The following is a 17,937-nucleotide window of genomic DNA, read 5'->3' on the forward strand; positions in this document are numbered from 1 at the left end:
TTATCTCACACTTCTAGCAACTGTCAAAAGAGCCGAATACTCTGTCTTCACAAAACACTTCAAGTCTTATTAAAGTTCTCCTGCTGTCTCAGTCTACTTTGCTGGCTTCTCCTTGTCCTTCATTGTGTGATCTCAGGGTCCCAGAACTCTCCACAGCCCTCTTCTGCACATGAACTCTGTGGACCACCTTCCTATAATACATTTACACTTAACAATCCAATAGGCACCTCCATCCTCTCCCCCAAAATTTGCTGCCCCAATGGACTTCCCTTCTCAATAAACAGAAACATCCTCTCACATGGTCAAGACTCCTCAGGTCAGGATGAACCTAACTGCTATGTTCAACTATAAAGCTCTAAAAATAAAAACCCTCAGTCTTGCTGCCACAGTTTAAATATCTGTCCCTCCAAAACTCAAGTAGAAATTTAACTGCCACTGTAATAGTATTAAGCAGTGGGACCTATTAGGAGATGAGCAAGCCATGAGGGCAGAGCCTCATGCCCTCATGGGATTAATGCCATTAAAAAAGGGCAAGTTCAGCCCCCTCTTGCTCCCCCTCATGGTCCCCCTTTTACCTCTTACCTTTCACCACAGGATGACACAGCAAAAAAGCCTTCATCAGTTGCCTGCACCTTGATCTTGGACTTCTTCCAGTCCCCAGAATATGAGTCAATAAATTTCTGTTCTTTTTTAAAAAATATTTTCTTTTTGAGTTGTAGGTGGACACAACACCTTTATTTTATTTTTATGTGGTGCTGAGGATTGAACCCAGTGGCTCATGCATGCCAGGCAAGCGCTCTACTACTGAACCACAGCACCAGCCTTCTGTTCATTTTAAGTGACCCAGTTTCAGATATTCTAACACAGGAGCTGTTAACAAACCAAGACACTCACTACTCCTCTCTGCTCTTCCTTCAAATGTACATCTAGTATAAAGAGTGGAAATAAGCCAGGCACAGTGGCACACGCACAGCTCAGGAGGCTGTGGCAGGAGGATCACAAGTTCAAAGCCAACTTCATCAATGGCGAGGTGCTAAGCAACTCAGTGAGACCCTATCTCTAAATAAAATACAAAATAGAGCTAAGGATGTGGCTCAGTAGTTGAGTGTCCCTGAGTTCAATCCCCAGTAGAAGAAAAAAAAAAAAAAAGAGTGGAAACAGGGCTGGAGTTATGGCTCAGTGGTACAGCACATGCCTGGCATGTATGAGGCCCTGGGTTCGATCCTTAGCACCACATATAAATAAATAAAATAAAAGATCCATTGACAGGGGTGGGGGTGTAGCTCAGTGGAACAGTGTTTGCCTGGCATGTGTGAGACACATATAACTAAAATAAAGGTCCATCAACAACTAAAAAATATTTAAAAAAAAAAGATCCATTGACAACTAAAAACATATTTTTAAAAAAATCATGGAAACACAGTAGTGTCAAAAAGCTATCAAGAACACTGAAAATTCAAGAAATGCAAAAGCAAAATTCTCGGGGCTGGGGATGTGGCTCAAGCGGTAGCGCGCTCGCCTGGCGTGCGTGCGGCCCGGGTTCAATCCTCAGCACCACATACCAACAAAGATGTTGTGTCCGCCGAGAACTAAAAAATAAATATTAAAAATTCTCTCTCTCTCTCTCTCCTCTCTCACTCTCTCTTTAAAAAAAAAAAAAAAAAAGGCAAAATTCTCCAACATGCCAGGAACAGTCAGCTGGAGGTACAGTTCCTACTGTATATTTCCAACCAGTCAAAATAATTAATCATTGTTCAAAATTTACACATCACTATAGATAATTTGAGGCCTTCATAGTATACTTATAAATAAACCTTGATGGATTAAAAAATATATATACTCAGAATCTGACCAATTCTTGAACCTTCACTGTTACCAACCTTGTCCAAACTCCCTTCATCTCTCATCAGGACTCCATCAACACCTCCTGAAGGGCCTCCCATGCCCACCCCTACCCCACACAGAAAGCCAGAGCAGGTCACTCCTCCACCCAAAAGCCCCCTAGCAGCTACTCAGCAGTTCAGGGTTAGGACCAGACCTCACAGGGTCTATACCTCACCACCTCACCCCTTCGTATCACACTCTGCTACATAGCATCCTGGCCTCCTCCAAGAAACAACAGGGCTCTTGGCAGGTGACTCCACCTCTGTGGTCTGTCTCACCTATAAGGCAGGGTAACAGTTGCCAATTGGAAGGACTGTTTAACAATTAAGTAAAAGCAGATAATGTGCTCAGAGTTCAGCCCTCAGAAAGTACTCCTGAACCACAGCAAGGCCTCTGCAACACCTCAAAGTGTCAAGCTATGGGCTGTGATTGTAGCTCAATGACAGAGCACCTGCCTAGCAACATGTGAGGCACTGGATTTGATTCTCAGCACTGCATATAAATAAAAAAGTTAAAAAGAGGTCCATTAACACCTTAAAAAAAACTTGTTTAATTTCTTTTTAATTTTTTTAGTTGTAAATAGACACAATACTTTTATTTTACTTATTTTTATGTGGTGCTGAGGATTGAACCCAGTGCATCACATGTATAACGCAGGCACTCTACCACTGAGCTACAACCCCAGCCTTTTTAATTTTTTTAAAAAGTGTGAAGCTATTACTCAAAGTCTTCCCCACAGCATGTCTTGCAAAAAAGTATTAACCCTGAACATCACATAAAAGCAAAGAAAATAAAGCAAAACACAAAAGTGATATTCCAGAGAGGAACACAGAGTGATAACCTACAAGAAGGGCAATTTACCAATTCTTTCCATACACTCCACAATAGTCTAAACATGTTCCAGAATAGCCACTTCTTATGTTTTGATCTTGATCTTAAAATCCATGGCAAAGGGGCTGGGGTCATGGCTCAGTGGTAGAGTGCTTGCCTAGCATGCATGAGGCACTGGGTTTGATCCTCAGCACCACATAAAAATAAAGGTATTATGTCCACCTAAAAACTAAAAAGTAAATACTAAAAAATCCATGCCAAAGCTGGGGACAAGTGGCATACACCTGTAATCCCAGCAACTCAGGATGCTGAGAGGAAGATCACAAGGTCAAGGCCAACATCAGCAACTTAGATAGACTGTCTCCAAATAAATAAATAAATAAATAAATAAATGGCTAGAGATGCAACTCACTGGTAAAGTGCCCCTGGGTTAAATCCTCAGTATCCAAAAAAAAAAAAAAAACCTTGCCAAAAACTTTGCCTCAATTGTGCCATACAAATCAGTGTGCACTGACTAGTTGCTCACACATTAAAACAAGTCAGCATAAGGCAATTCTGCTTAAAATAAAGCCCTTACAATCCATTAAATGAAATTTGTCATATAAAAATAGATTGATAAATTGTCACAGAATATATTCACAAACTACAGATACAATATGCTGACTTTTTTTTTTTTTTAACACAAATTTCATCACGAGAAACAAGGAAAGGTGGATGAATTCAGTTAACACCCGGCAGGCCTACATCCTGTCCTTTCTCCTCTGCTCACTGGGTGGGCAAAGTGGGCCCTGCCTTCCTTCAGACAGTAGGAAAGAGCAGGCAAGCTCTTTCCTCCTCCCATGCCCTTCTATGTCCCCCCAGCACTCAAAAACAGAGACATTGGGAGCTACACGCTCCACCTCAATTCCTGGGAAAGTGGATCCTCCACCCCTTTCCACAGAGGCCCTCAAGGATGGACCTCAAAGGCCAGAGTTTTTTGCTCAACAATGGTCATATAGTCGTTGGGGTCCTGCTCAAATGGATAGTGTTATTCCACCCACAGTAGTGAGGCACTGTATACACAAGTGGTGTCAAAATGACCCAACCAATCTTGGCCCCAGAGATTTGAACTGGGGAGGAGGCTGCCCCAAATCTCAATCCAATGTACTTAATGACTGACAATGCCAAAAGAAAGAACTAGGTGCCTTGAGGAAAGAAGCTGATCTTGAACCTGGGAGGTCAATCAGAGCACAGACAGCAGCATAAACAAAACAAGGTGGCATAACAGTGACAGGGTGGGCCTTTAACTGCAACAGAGAACTCACAGCCCTGCCCAGGGATCCCTCACCTCTACTGCTATCCTTGTTCCCCACAAGTAGACAATGAATGCCAAGCAGGAGAGAGTATAATAACCTCTTCAAAAGACACGTGTCCATCACCAGACCAGCTTTCCTAGACAAGAACCATGCTGCCTTCTTATGACGGCCTCAGAAGAACCTTCCTTTCACTTCTGCCACAGAAAAGGTAGGGGGCAGAGCTCAGGAATCACACATACAAATCAAGTAATACAAACTAAGTGACCTTAAACAAGAGAAAATGAAGACATGAAGCATGAGGAAGGGAGACCTCCTTGTGGGCCACATTAGGAATGAGGCACTGTTTTGCATGATGACCAGACAAGACAAACAAATGGAGATAGGAACTACAGAAGGGGATAAGAAACATGTGCTTGGGGTTTGTTAACTACCTCAAACTTCCTCATGAAACTGGGCAAGACAAGGCCCAGAAAACCAACTTGTAGCACCAAAAACTAAACAAAACCGATTCACACAGGAGTGCATGCTCATTCCTGGTACACACATGAACCTCATCTCCCCTCTCCATCCTTGGTTGGCAACTAAGGACAGCTTATGGACAGAAGTCTAACTCTAACCACTTCCCTGGCTCTTTTTAAAGAGATTTACTTTTTTACTTTGTGACCTGAAAGATACTACAGGTAACCTCACTAAAAAACAGCAAGACAGTCTGGAGATATGGCTCAGTGGCAGATCTCTCACCCACCATGTGTGAGGCCCTGGATTCCATCCCCAGAACCAAAAATAACAACAAAAATGGCAAGATACACTTCTCCTCCTGCTCTTCTGTGAAATGGAGAAATTGGAATAGTAACCCCACCTGACAAAGAATAAGAAACTCCATACAAATCACTCGGTGTAATGCTTGACTCATAGTAAGCACTGAAAAAACCATCAAATGTTTGTTATTACACACCTGTGTCCCAACCAGAGCCCTTCTAAGTAGGTGCCAGTACAATCCTGTCAACAAACAGAACCTCAGAGAGCCTTGCTCAATCATAAATGCCTGGCCTACTGGCTGAAGCCACTCACAGCAGCCAACAAGCAGAAGCTGGCCCACCACACTTCCACTGAGCCCACCATTCAACCTGTAGTATCTTTCAGGTCACAAAGCAAAAAATTAAGATCTCTTTTAAAATACCACTACACGGCAGGTTCGGTGGTGCACACCTCTAATCCCAGTGGCTCAGAAGGCTGAGGCAGGAGGATTTTAAGTTCAAAGCCAGTTTCAGCAAAGGCAAGGCACCAAGCAACTCAGTGAGTGAGACCTTGTCTCTAAATAAAATACAAAATAGGGCCGGGGGATGTGGCTCAGTGTTCAAGTGCCCCTGAGTCCAATCCCCAGTACCCCAAAAAATAAATAAATAAAATAAAATACCACTACAAGCCAAGTGCAGTGGCGCACACCTGTAATCCCAGCGGCCTGGGAAGCTGAGACACTAAGCAACTCAGTGAGACCCTGCTTCTAAATAAAATACAAAATAAGGGGTTGAGGACACATGTGAGGCACTGGGTTCAATTCTCAGCACCGCATAAAAATAAATGAATATAATAAAGATCCATCAACAACTTAAAAAAATATAAAATATACTGAGTCCAGTGGTCGAGTGCCCCTGAGACACGTACCAAAAACAGAAAAAAAGAACACAGGCAAACTGCAAGGATGAGGAAGCATCCTTGAGATTGAACCCAGGGACACTTTACCACTCAGCCTCACTGAACAGTTTGGAATCTCATGGGAGTGGGGACACAGACCATAAGTATAAAAGTATAAAAAAAAAAAAAAAAGTATACCATAAGTATAAAAGCTATCTTAGGAATGAGTTGGTAAGTAATTGTCAAACTGCACAGCACAGCAAAAGCCCTCCTGGTCTTTCTCAGGCTAGTATTTGGAGGACACTCCATGTCAGGTGCTGTCCACTTAGCACCAAGCACCATTCTTCCACCACCCTTCCTCTTCTAGGACTTGCACTTCACAGCAACAGCTTCTCTTTACGGACAATACTCCAGCTAGCAAATGAAGACATGTCTCAACCCTAAAACGTGAGGGCTCTGAGTAGTACCAACAGCTAGTTTACCCTGCCAAACTGCATCAGATGAAGCCTCCAGAGTGGAAACAAATGGGAGCCACAAGAGTGAGCCAAATACTCCACTTTAAATTTCTCTAGCCATATACACACACACACACACACACACACACACACACACACTTTTTTCTTTTTTGGTACCAGGGATTTGAACTCGACCACTGAGCCACACTCCCAGCCCTATTTTGTTTTTAATTAGAGACAGGATCTCACTGAGTTGCTTAGTGCCTCACCATTGCTGAGGCTGGCTTTGAACTTGAAATCATCCTGCCTCGGCCTCCCGAGCCGCTGGAATTAGAGGTATGTGCCACTGCACCCAACTCTAAGTAATCATATTTTAAAAGTGATTTTTTTTTTTAAAGAGAGAGAGAGGAGGAGAGAGAGAGAGAGAGAATTTTTTAATATTTATTTTTTAGTTTTCGGCGGGCACAACATCTTTGTTTGTATGTGGTGCTGAGGATCGAACCCGGGCCGCACACATGCCAGGCGAGCGCGCTACCACTTGAGCCACATCCCCAGCCCCTTTAAAAGTGATTAATTACTTTTTTCTAATGTTTAACCCAATATGTCTAAAACTTAATATTTCAGCATGTAGCCAACAATTTTTGAAGGATTCTTGGGATACTTTACTTCCTGTTTTATACCAAGTACTTGAAACCCCATATGTTTAGCTCTCACAGCATATGTAAATTCACAATGACCTCACTTAAGTGCTCCAGACTACAGGTGGTCCCTGTTTAAAACTGAAATAAGAAATCTGAATACTGACTAGATATTTATTGACTGAGAAATATTTAAATTAGCTCCAATATTCACAGAGGAAAATATTTTGGATGAGGTGGGAAGTGACAGAGGCATAGATGAAATGAGACTGGCCATGAGGAAAACAGCTGACCCTGGGGGTACAAGTAACAATATTCATTATACTACCATATCTTAAGTAAATGTGTGAAAGTTCCATAACAAAAGCCTAAAATATCTATATGTGTCTTTGCTTATATATTCACGAATATCTTTTTTTAAAAATATTAATTTTATTTAGCTTTCGGCAGACACAACATCTTTCTTGGTATGTGGTGCTGAGGTTCGAACCCGGGCCGCACACATGCCAGGTGAGCGAGCTACCACTTGAGCCACATCCCCAGCCCCATTCACGAATATCTTGAAGGATGCACAGTAATACTGGTGAATTGCCAAGAGAAGAACTAAGGCCAGGCACAGTGGCGCACACCTGTAATCCTAGGGGCTCGCAAGGCTGAGGCTGGAGGATTGAGAATTCAAAGCCAGCCTCAGCAAAAGTGAGGCACTAAACAACTCAGTAAGACCCTGTCTCTAAATAAAATACAAAATAGGGCTGGGGATGTAGCTCAGTGGTTGAGTGCCCCTGAGTTCAATCCCCAGTACATAAAAAAGAACTAAGTGGCTAGGGAACAGGATGGACATATTTCACTCTATGCTTACTGAATTCTGACCATGTTAACTGCCTTACTACTCAAAAATAAGTAAATTTGAAAACCTGTATTCCCTGGTCCCCTGTACCTCTGGCCTAAGTCTACACACTACCCCCACTTCCATTCTCCACACAGAAGCCAGGTCATCTTTTTAAAATATGACTCCCTAGGCTGGGGATGCAGCTCAGTTGGTTGAGCCTTGCCTCAAATGTGCAAGGCTCTGGGTTCAACGACGGGGGGACACCCCTCATTCCCTGCCTCACAGCCTTCAGTGACTATGAAACATCCCAACTTGCTACCTTGGTTACAAGGCCCTGTGTACACTTACCTAGCCTCTCCAGCTTCATCATATGCCACTTGCCCCTTCTGACCTAGAAATTCCACTGTATACTACCAGAAGACAACCTCACCCAGGTCAAAATCAGAGAAACCGGGACACCCATATGACCAACATCATTACCTACTGAAAATATTAAAGACATGAACCCATGAAGATGATACATGAAAAAGTACAAATGGCATATAATATTGATTATAGCCAATTTTGAATGTGAACATGCACACTCATGAGGATAAGGGGGGAAAAAAAAAACAATGACTAATACTCGGCATTCTGAGGTTTCTAGGTTTCAGTTTTCCAAATCCACTAAAATGCCTCATTTTTAATAATATACCTACTGTATACCTTGCCATTCCAATTCATATCTTCCCTCCTTTAAGATCCAAACTTAGTTCTCTCTCTAATGAGGATTCCAAATACATCACAGCAGCCTTCCCTTGGTTATGTTAACTGATTCCATATCATTTCATGCTCAGGAATTTGCTCTATTATACTACTAAATTCTTGAAATCAAGAACCAATCTATAAAAAATTTGCATATTCTCTTACAAACATCTAGAACACCAATTCATACACAGGTGCTCAATAAATGCTTTCTAACCTCTTGGAAACAGCGTTTTCTTTTTCATTTTTTTTTCTTTTTTTTGTGTGTGGTGCTGGGGATTGAACCCAGGGCCTAGTGCATGCAAGGCAAGCACTCTACCAACTGAGCTATATCCCCAGAAACAGAGTTTTAAAAATACTGTGGTTAGTTCTCACCAACCTATCAGAAGTGAATAAGAGAGCTGTAGCATAGCTCAGTGGTGTAGAGTCACTTACCTAGCACACACAAGGCCCTAGGCTCCATCCCTAGCACCACACAAATACAACAAAATTAATCAAAAAGGTTTTTTTTTAAAAAAAAAAAAAGTCCAAAAACTTTTTCCAAAATAGAATATGAATTGACAGTAATGTTATTGGGAAAGTGACCTCTTATGTAGAAAGACAGCACTTCAAAGGAAAAACCACTGCCAAAGCGTTAAAGAAATCACTCCAGCTTGTTTTCTTAAATCCAAAACCTTTACAGATTTATTTAAAATATGACATATTAAAAATTAGATAAAAACTAAAAAGAGCTGAGGATGTAGCTCCATGGTAGAGCTATATTTTTTTCTTTAGAAATAAAATAAAGGGTGGGGATGTGGCTCAAGCGGTAGCACGCTCACCTGGCATGCGTGCGGCCCGGGTTCGATCCCTAGCACCACATACAAACAAAGATGTTGTGTCTGCCAAAAACTAAATAAATAAATATTAAAAAAATAAAATATAAATAGAAAAGTCGGCTCAATTCTGGAATTGGTGTTTTCTACATAAATGCCTTTGGCCAAATTAACTAGGCTCTCACAACCACTCCCTAAAAAGTCAATTTGGTGAGCAATCCAAGCTGAGGTCAAATTGTACTTGCCTTAATGTAAAGGTACCTGTTGGACATGGTGAATTTGATGAAATGATAAAGAAATCAAGTTTCTGAAGAGAGGTGGCCAAAATATGTTCCTTACAAGCTAAATAATTTTAAAAGACAACCTGATAGGAGGCAGAAGCAGGAAACCCCTACTCCAGCACTAACTGCATGTGTGACCTAGATACCCTGTGGAAATGAGGGCTAAGGAAAAAGCATCACCTCTGCCAGCCTGTTAGAACGAAGCCAGGACCAAGCCATCCCAATTCAGACCACACAGTAAGAAGCCTGAGAACAGCCCTGTGCACAGGCAACCAGTGCCCCAGCGAGGGCCCACTGTTTGAGATCCATATCAGGTGCTTCTGAGCTCCTCTCTCCTCTTTTACAAAATCCAAAGACAAGAGCAGGAAAGAGAAACAAAAACTTCATCCAGAAAATGTTTAAAATCACTACACAAAACATGAACAGGAGTCAGGCACGGTGGCGCACACCTGAAATCCCAGCAGCTCTAGAGGCTGAGGCAGGAAGATGGCATGTTCAAAGATAACCTTAGCAATTTAGCAATGCCCTAAGCAACTCAGTGAGACCCTGCCTCTAAATAAAATACAAAATACGGCTGGGGATGTGGCTCAGTGGTGGAGTGCCCCTGAGTTCAATCCCTAGTACAAAAAAAAAAAAAAAAAAAAAAAAAAAAAAAAAAAAACCATGAACAGGAAGTTCAAGGAAAGGAAAACTAAACCACTCCATTGAGCAAAGAAACCAAAGTGGTTACTACTGACCCCAGGGCAAGGTTGGGGATGATGCCTGCAGGTGAAGGGGAGTGGGTGTAAAAACCCACATAAAAAACATTCAGATAGGCAAGTCCCCTTTTCCTTAACCACAGGGGACTGGAGGTCCACCAGAAAAGCACCATGCTTGAAGTCAGCAAACAGAGAGAAAGGGGGCTGGGATTGTGGCTCAGCGGTAGAGCACTCGTCTAGCACGTGCAAGGCCCTGGGTTCGATCCTCAGCACCACATAAAAATAAATAAATAAAATAAAGGTATTATGTCCAACTACTTCTAAAAAATAAAAAAATGTTTAAAAAAAAAAAAAACAAAGAGAAAGGCAGAACTGAGTTTCTTCACTGAAAACAGGGAGACTAGGAAAAGGTTACTGCAGAACCAGGAGAGGACCCTCTTCTCCCCTTCTTAGACTAGATCCAGAAAATCCAGCTTATGCAGACAGCCCCCAACTTACAATGGTTCAACCTCAATTTTCAATCTTACCATGGTTCAATGGCAAGAGGCAACTGACAGACACCCTGCTAGCAATGCAATTAGATGCTCTCTTAGGAGGTTGCACAGCAGCCAAGAGCCCAAGAAATCAGGAGGGATAACAACTCACTCACTACCATATACAGTGTCGATAACCTATGAAGTTCACTAAGTTATGAGTATTCAATGTGCTTTCTACTTACAGTACTTAAGACTTAACAATGGGTTTATCAGGATGTAATAGTACCATAAATCAAGAAGCATCTATACCAATAAGACAAGACTGAGGAATCCTCCAGGGAAACCAAAGCATCCCAGAGAAAGACCTGTGGAGAGGAACGTTTGCTAGAGACAACCAGAAAACAGCAACCAATCATGGTCCTGCAGTGAAAGCAACAAGTTAATAAGCCCCTCAAACAGTTTCTACCTCAAAGTGACTAAATGGTCAAAGAATGGAAGAAATGGAAGAAGTTTAGCAAAAAGGAATGCAGGGGGAACACATACACCAAAAAAAAAAAAAAAAGAATAATTTTTTTCAAATAAATGCAGTTTTTAAATAACTGTATAATTTCCTAATAATTTTTAATGTAACTTTAAAATTTAGCTTTAATTTTAAAAAAGTAAAAATATTACATACATAAACAAGAATAGGAAATTCTAAAAAAAAAGGACCAAAAAACAGGAAAAAACATAAAATTATAACAAGTTAAAAACCCATTAAAAGAAGTTGGAAAATAATAAAAACTGCTCCCAAAAAGTAGAACAAGAAGACCAAGACATGAAAAGGAAAAAAAAAAAAAAAACTTCAAAAATTGGAAGACTAATATAAGGAAGTGCAACATTCAACTAAAGGAATGTTTTTTAAAATATTTATTTAGTCATATATGAACACACAGTATCTCTATTTATTTTTATGTGGTACTGAGGATCGAACCCAGTGCCCCACACATATGAGGCAAGCGCTTTACCACTGAGCTATAGCCCCAGCCCCTCAACTAAAGGAATTTAAAAAGGAGCACAAAGATCAAAGCAGAGAATAACTTGTCTCAAATACATTGCAAAAAAAATTCCTATAATAAAAAGGCTTTAAGCTCTAGATTTCAGTTATTTACTATCCTACATGCAAGTGAAAAAAGGCTAGCACTAAGCACAAAGTGAATATTAAGAAAAATAAGGATGCAATGATCCTGAAAGTTTGGTGGGGGAATAATGCTTACAAGGATTAAGAATCAAAATGGACCTCTCAACAGCAACAAAGATATTGCGTCCACAGCTTCAAAATGACTTCCATGGGGCTGAAGATGTAGCTAAATGGTAGAGTGTTTACCTAACATACATGAGGGCCTGGGTTCTATCCCTATCACCACATAAATAAATATATATATATGTACACATATACATACACACACATATATATATATGTGTATATATATATATGTGTGTGTGTGTATATATATATATATTTTTTTTTTTTTTTTAATTCGACCAAAATGACTTCCAGCCAGGAAATCCATGCCTAGCCAGATTTATTCTTCAAATGTAGTGGTAGAATAAATATATTTTCAGACACACAAGTACCTAAAGTTTATCTCCTGCTGCCCCCTTCTTGGGAAGCTACTGGAGACTACGTTCCACCATCACCACAAAGGAGTAAACGGAGCAGGGAAGGTGGGGTGGACAGCAACCTCAGGACAATCCTATGCACCAGATCAAGAGAACACTCATTCTGACTGAGGCAGGATAAACATAAGACAAAGTACTGTGGAAGTCCACAGATGACCCCTAAAGTTGATGAATAAAGACAGAGGACAAGAATTGTCAAACACATTTAGAAACATAAAGTAAATGCTAGAGTTTCAAGTCACTGCTGCCTCAAATGTTTTTTAGTACTGACTGACTGTGTAAGTTATGCTCCTATGTTATTTTACTAAAAAAATAAGATATGAAAAGATACATGGTAGTCACACTTTTAGACTACAGAATTTGCCTAAAAAGGCACTCCTGCTGAAAGATGATTTTTTTTTTTTTGTATCAGCATTTAACCCAGAGTACTTAACCATTGAGCCACATCCTGGGCCCTTTTTATTTTTTATTTTGAAATGGGGCCAGGTGCAGTGGCTCATGTCTGTAATCCCAGCAGCTCAGGAGCCTGAGACAGGAGGATTGCGAATTCAAAGCTAGCATCAGCAATAGCGAGGCACTAAGCAACTCAGTGAGACTATCTCTAAATAAAATACAAAATAGGGCTGGGGATGTGGAGTGCCCCTGAGTTCAATCCCCAGTACCAAAAAAAAAAAAAAAAGAAAGAAAGAAAAAGAAAAGAAACAAGATCTCACTAAGTTACTTAGAGCCTTTCTAAATTGCTGAAGCTGGCTTTGAACTTGCATCGCTCCTGCCTCAGCCTCCCCAGCCACTGAAATTACAGGTGTAATCACGCATGACAGTAATTCTTTTTAGTGAGAAAATGTGTTGATTACTTTTGTAGGCCAAGCAAAAGGGAAAAAATATGCAGTTAGAAAGTGTGAAGTGGGCTGCGGATGTGGCTCAAACGGTAGCGCGCTCGCCTGGCATGCGTGCGGCCCGGGTTCAATTCTCAGCACCACATACCAACAAAGATGTTGTGTCCACCGAGAACTAAAAAAAATAAATAAATAAATATTAAAAATTCTCTCTCTCTCTCTCCTCTCTCACTCTCTCTCTAAGAAAGAAAGAAAGAAAGAAAGAAAGAAAGAAAGAAAGAAAGAAAGAAAGAAAGAATATAGCTTTGGGGATATAGCTCAGTTGGTAGAGTGTTTGCCTTGCATGCACAAGGCCCTAGGTTCAATCCCCAGCACCAAAAACAAACAAAAAGAAAGGGTGAAGTGAGCCAGACGCAATGACACACACCTGTGATCCCAGCAACTCAGGAGACTAAGACAGGAGAATGGCAAGTTCAAAGCCAGCTGGCAACTTAGCAAGGCCCTAGATAACTTAGCAAGATTCTGCCTTAAAATAAAAAAATAAAAAGGAGGGATGGGGTTGTGGCTTAGTGGTAGAGCACTTGCCTACCATGTGTGAGGCACTAGGTTCAATCCCCAGCAACACAGAAATAAATAAAATAAAGATATTGTGTCCATCTACAACTTAAAAAAATTTTAAATAAAAGGCTGGGGATGTGGCTAAACAGTCATGTACCGGGCTCAATCCCCAGTACCAAAAAAGAAAGAAAAGTTTGAAGCATCAGTTTTGTTGATTTAATCATTCTGTAATCAGCAAACCCTCAGCCATGAACCATTTCCCAGATTCAGTAACAACAATGATCCTATGCCTATCTATTTCCAGGGGCAGTGGTACAGGGCCAGACAGGACATCCTATCACGCAACTCCATAAAAAAATGCTTATAATTCCAGCAGCATGGGAGGCTGAGGCAGGAGGATTGTGAATTGAAGGCCAGCCTCAGCAATTTAGTGAGGCCCTAAGCAACTTAGCAAGACCCTATCTCTAAATAAAAACTTTTTAAAAATATATTATTTTTTAAAAGGCTAGGGATGTGTCCCAGTGGTTTAATACTTATAATCATAAGTCTAAAAAGACAGCTCTCATTAACCTTAACTGATTGTCAAGATAAAACAAGTGTTTTAGGAGTATGGACTCTGTAGCCAAATTACCTGCATCTTCATCTTCTTGGCCACAAGCTCTGTAATACTGCGCCTACTGTACCTGTTTCCTCACCTGCAAATTAAAATTTAACAGAACCTATCTCATAAGATTGCTGTCAGGCTTGTATGAGTGAACTCACTCAACACACTATGGCAGGGCTGGGCCCACACCGGCTCCATAAACACAGGCTGTCATTAGCACAGTCTGCAACTCCTGTATTTGAGGCTGCCTGCGGAATCAGACATTCTGGCCATTCCCTTCTCCGTCATTTACTAAGCATCTACTATGTGTACCCGGCAGAGAACAAGCGCTAGGCCTACAAGTGCTGGCAAAGTTATTTGGGTACTACCAAGTCTTATTTTTCTCATCTATTAGGCAAAAAGTAACAATATCTGCCGCACAGAGGAAACTATAAGAGGTAACTTCTCTTAAGAGCTCCCACAGTGCCTGGGACACAGCAGGCACTCAACAAATTACATCGCTAATCACTCCACATCAGATCCCTACCAGCCCGCAAGTGCCTCGGGATATTCTGCCCCTTTGGGTTCCGGTGCCTAACTCGGTCCTGGAGCAAACACTCCCTTCCTTCAATCTGAGAACTCCCCAGCACCTTCCGAGTTCACTTACAACAACAAACCCCCAAGAGCAAGGGAGCGAGCCGGCGATGCAGCGACCACGCGTCACCCGAGATAACCACCTACTGTTAAGCCGGTGTGCCTGGATGTCAAGCCGGCTCCTCGTCACTTTTCAGTCTAGAGGTCCCACGGCTGCGGCTCTCCCGCAGGGCAGCCGCGGTCCACGGGGCCCAGAGCGCACCACTCCGCGTCCCACCGGCGCCCGTCCGGCCGCTGCCCGCGGGGGCAGCCGGGTCCGCCTCGCCCAGAGCGACGTCCGCGCCGCCACGGCCGGCACAGGACCGACCCTCGGGAACGGGCCGGGGGAGCCACCACCCCAAACAAAAGAACGCCAACTCGCCGGCCGCGGGGCCGGGCCGCGGCTGCTGGGAAATAAACTTGAGGCGCGGGCGCCCCCCGCGCGAGCGCCCAGCCGGCGGCTGCGGGCGGCAGCGCTTTGTCCGCCGAGAGGCGCGCCGGGACCGCCAACTTTTCCGTAAAGATGGTGCCACGCTCTCGCACCGAGTGAAAGGTCACGGTGAGGGCCAGCGAGCGCAGGGCCGGCCTCGCCTCCACGGCGCCCAAGTTGGCCGGCCCCACTTTCCCTTTTGTCCCCGCCGCCCTGCCCGCCCGGCCAGGCCAGCGCGCGGCAGCTGCGCTCGCGAGCGGGAGGAGCGGCACCGCGGCCACCCGCCGCTGCCGCCGCCGGGGCCCGCCGCGCACAAAGCGCGCCGGCGGAGCGCGGGCCGGACGCCGGGGCCTCGGCGCGGCCTGACCTGAGGCGGCGGCGGGGGCGCGCGTCCCCGCCCGGCCCGCCACCTGGCCGGCTCCCCGCCCCCGCGCCGCCGCCGCCGCCGCCGCCACCGCTGCCGCCGCCCGCCAACCCCCTGCCGCCCCGCCGGCCCTGCGCCTCACCTCGGCATCGGCGGCCGCCATGGCCCGGGCCCGCAGCGTGGCCCCGCCCCTCCCGCGCGCCATCGCCCCGCCCGCGCCTCGCGGCCCAGGGCCGGGGCGGGGCCGGCTGCCCGCGTCTGCGCCTGCGCGCGCGCTCGCGCCTGCGCGCCGGTGTCGGAGGTGAGGGGCGCCTGCGCGCCGAGGCGGGACCCTGGAGGCGCCTGCGCGTTGGAGCGGGGCCGGGCGGCGCCTGCGCGCTAGCGCCCGGCTTCAGCATCCCGGGCTAGCTGGGCACTTGGGAGTATCCTGGAGCGGAGAAGCTGCACAGCTGAGTATATATATAGTGGCTGCCGGGAATCCTTTCATCGCCAGTCTCGGATTTTGCTACCTTCTCTTTCAGTTACTCCAGTCAGCCGCCTTGGAAAATTCAGTACCTAGGCTTTTTTTGTTTCGTTTTTAACCGAGGGTTGAGCCCAGGGTTGCTTAACCCTCAAGCCATATCCCCAGCCATTTTTTTATTATTATTTTTATTTAATCCCAAAGAGCTGGGATTATGGGTGGGCACCATTGTGCCCAACTAAAGGACGATTATGGAATGCGATCCTTGGATGGAACTGGGTATTAAAGTCACTCATATTTTCACCAAATTACTAGTTTCTGCTGCAGCTTTTTGTTATTGTTAAAAAGAAAGTCTAAATAAAAGGGTCTCCCTAATTTGCTGAGGCTGGCTTTGAACTTGAGATCCTCCTGCCTCAGCCTCCCGGTCGCTGGGATGACAGGCGTGGCCACCGGGCTGGCTGGTCCCTAGGCTTTCAATCGCGCTGTGTTTGGATAGCTGTCTCCCCTTTGCACAGCGTATCCGCGCTGCAGGCGCTGCCCGCTGTGCCCCGGTGGCCGCTCAGGCGGCCGCCAGCTGTGGGCATCGAGAGCTTGCGCGCGGCCCAGCACCTTTAATTTTCTTGGTAATGGCCCTGAGCGCCGGAGAGGGGATGCCGCGATTCGGATATGCCAAAGAGAGGCTGCACAATGCTTCCTTTAAGTGAAAAAGAAAGAAAGTTCTCGACTTCATAAAAGAAACCGGATGCTGAGGTTGATAAGATCCTCCTAGGAAAGGAAGATCTCCCATCCGTGCAATTATGAAAGAAAAAGAAATCTGCTAGCTTCCCTGTCGCACCTCGCACTGGAGCAGTAGGATTACAGTGCCTGTGAGCGCTGCTTTGAGGTGCACAAGGTATTAAATTTGTGGGTAGACAATGAACAGAAACGTGTTGCAATTAGTGGCAGCGTCCAGAAGGCATTGAGCCTAAAACAAGACTTCCCCAAGGGAGCCCTTGAAATAGAGGGCACCAAGCCATTTACTTCAAGGGATGATTACACAGACTGAAGAATAGGTTTGGACTGCAAAACAAAAACTTCTAGCGGTGAAGAAGCTGCTGCCCTATTTCCAGTAGAATTGAAGGCATTGACTAAGGAAAAAGTTCTTAAGGAAGAACTTGAGTCATCGGCAGAAGACACTGAAAGAGAAGTGGGGACAATGCCAAAATTTGCTGAAGTGTTTCAAATTGAACAGACATCACTATTTTATTTATTTATTTATTTGTTTGTTTGTTTGTTTTAGTTGTTGACGGACCTTCATTTTATTTGATTATTTAGATGTGGTGCTGGGAATTGAACTCAGTGCCCCACATGTACGAGGCAAGCACTCTACCCCTGAGCTACAACTCCAGCCCCAGAAATATTTTTTTAAACTGGGGTTTGAGCCCAGGGCCCCAAATGCTAGACAAGTGTTCAACCATTGAGCTACATCCCCAGCCCTTTTTTGAGAGAGGTTCTCACTGATTGCCACAACTGGCCTTAAATTTGGATCCTCCTGCTTCAGCCTTCGGAATACAGTCCTTGGATGGAACTCAGTAATAAATTCACCTATATGATCACCAAATGACTAGTCTCTACAGCAAATTTTTTTGTTGTTGTTGTTGTTGAAAAGACAAAATAACTTCCAATTTCTATGTTATTACAAAAAGTTGGGGGGCAGGGGGAGAACTACACCAGACAAATGATGCAGGCTTGTCATCTCACCAATTTGGGAGGCTGAAGCAGGAGGATCACAAGTTCAAGGACAGAATGGGCAACTTAGCCAGACCCTACCTCAAACAAAATTAGAGCTGG

General features: G+C 44.1%; 1 protein-coding gene across 12 annotated transcripts in view; it reads right to left on the reverse strand.

Annotated features, from left to right (window-relative positions):
* Positions 1–15,890, reverse strand: part of EHMT1 (euchromatic histone lysine methyltransferase 1) — a 159,451-nt gene extending 143,561 nt beyond the window's left edge. For 5 of the 12 annotated variants that reach the window (XM_081269850.1, XM_081269849.1, XM_081269844.1 and 2 more), the window contains exon 1: positions 15,790–15,877. In XM_081269850.1, the coding sequence (XP_081125976.1) occupies positions 15,790–15,852 (63 nt within the window). In that variant the 5' untranslated portion in view covers positions 15,853–15,877. Of the gene's footprint in view, positions 1–14,961; positions 15,088–15,789 lie in introns of those variants that run through there. The other 7 variants (XM_081269854.1, XM_081269851.1, XM_081269853.1 and 4 more) reach the window with 5 other exon arrangements.
* Positions 15,891–17,937: the final 2,047 nt, after the last annotated feature.

This window comes from Spermophilus citellus (genome assembly GCF_964194105.1).
Source record: "Spermophilus citellus genome assembly, chromosome: 2".
Classification (NCBI taxonomy): Eukaryota; Metazoa; Chordata; class Mammalia; order Rodentia; family Sciuridae; genus Spermophilus; species Spermophilus citellus.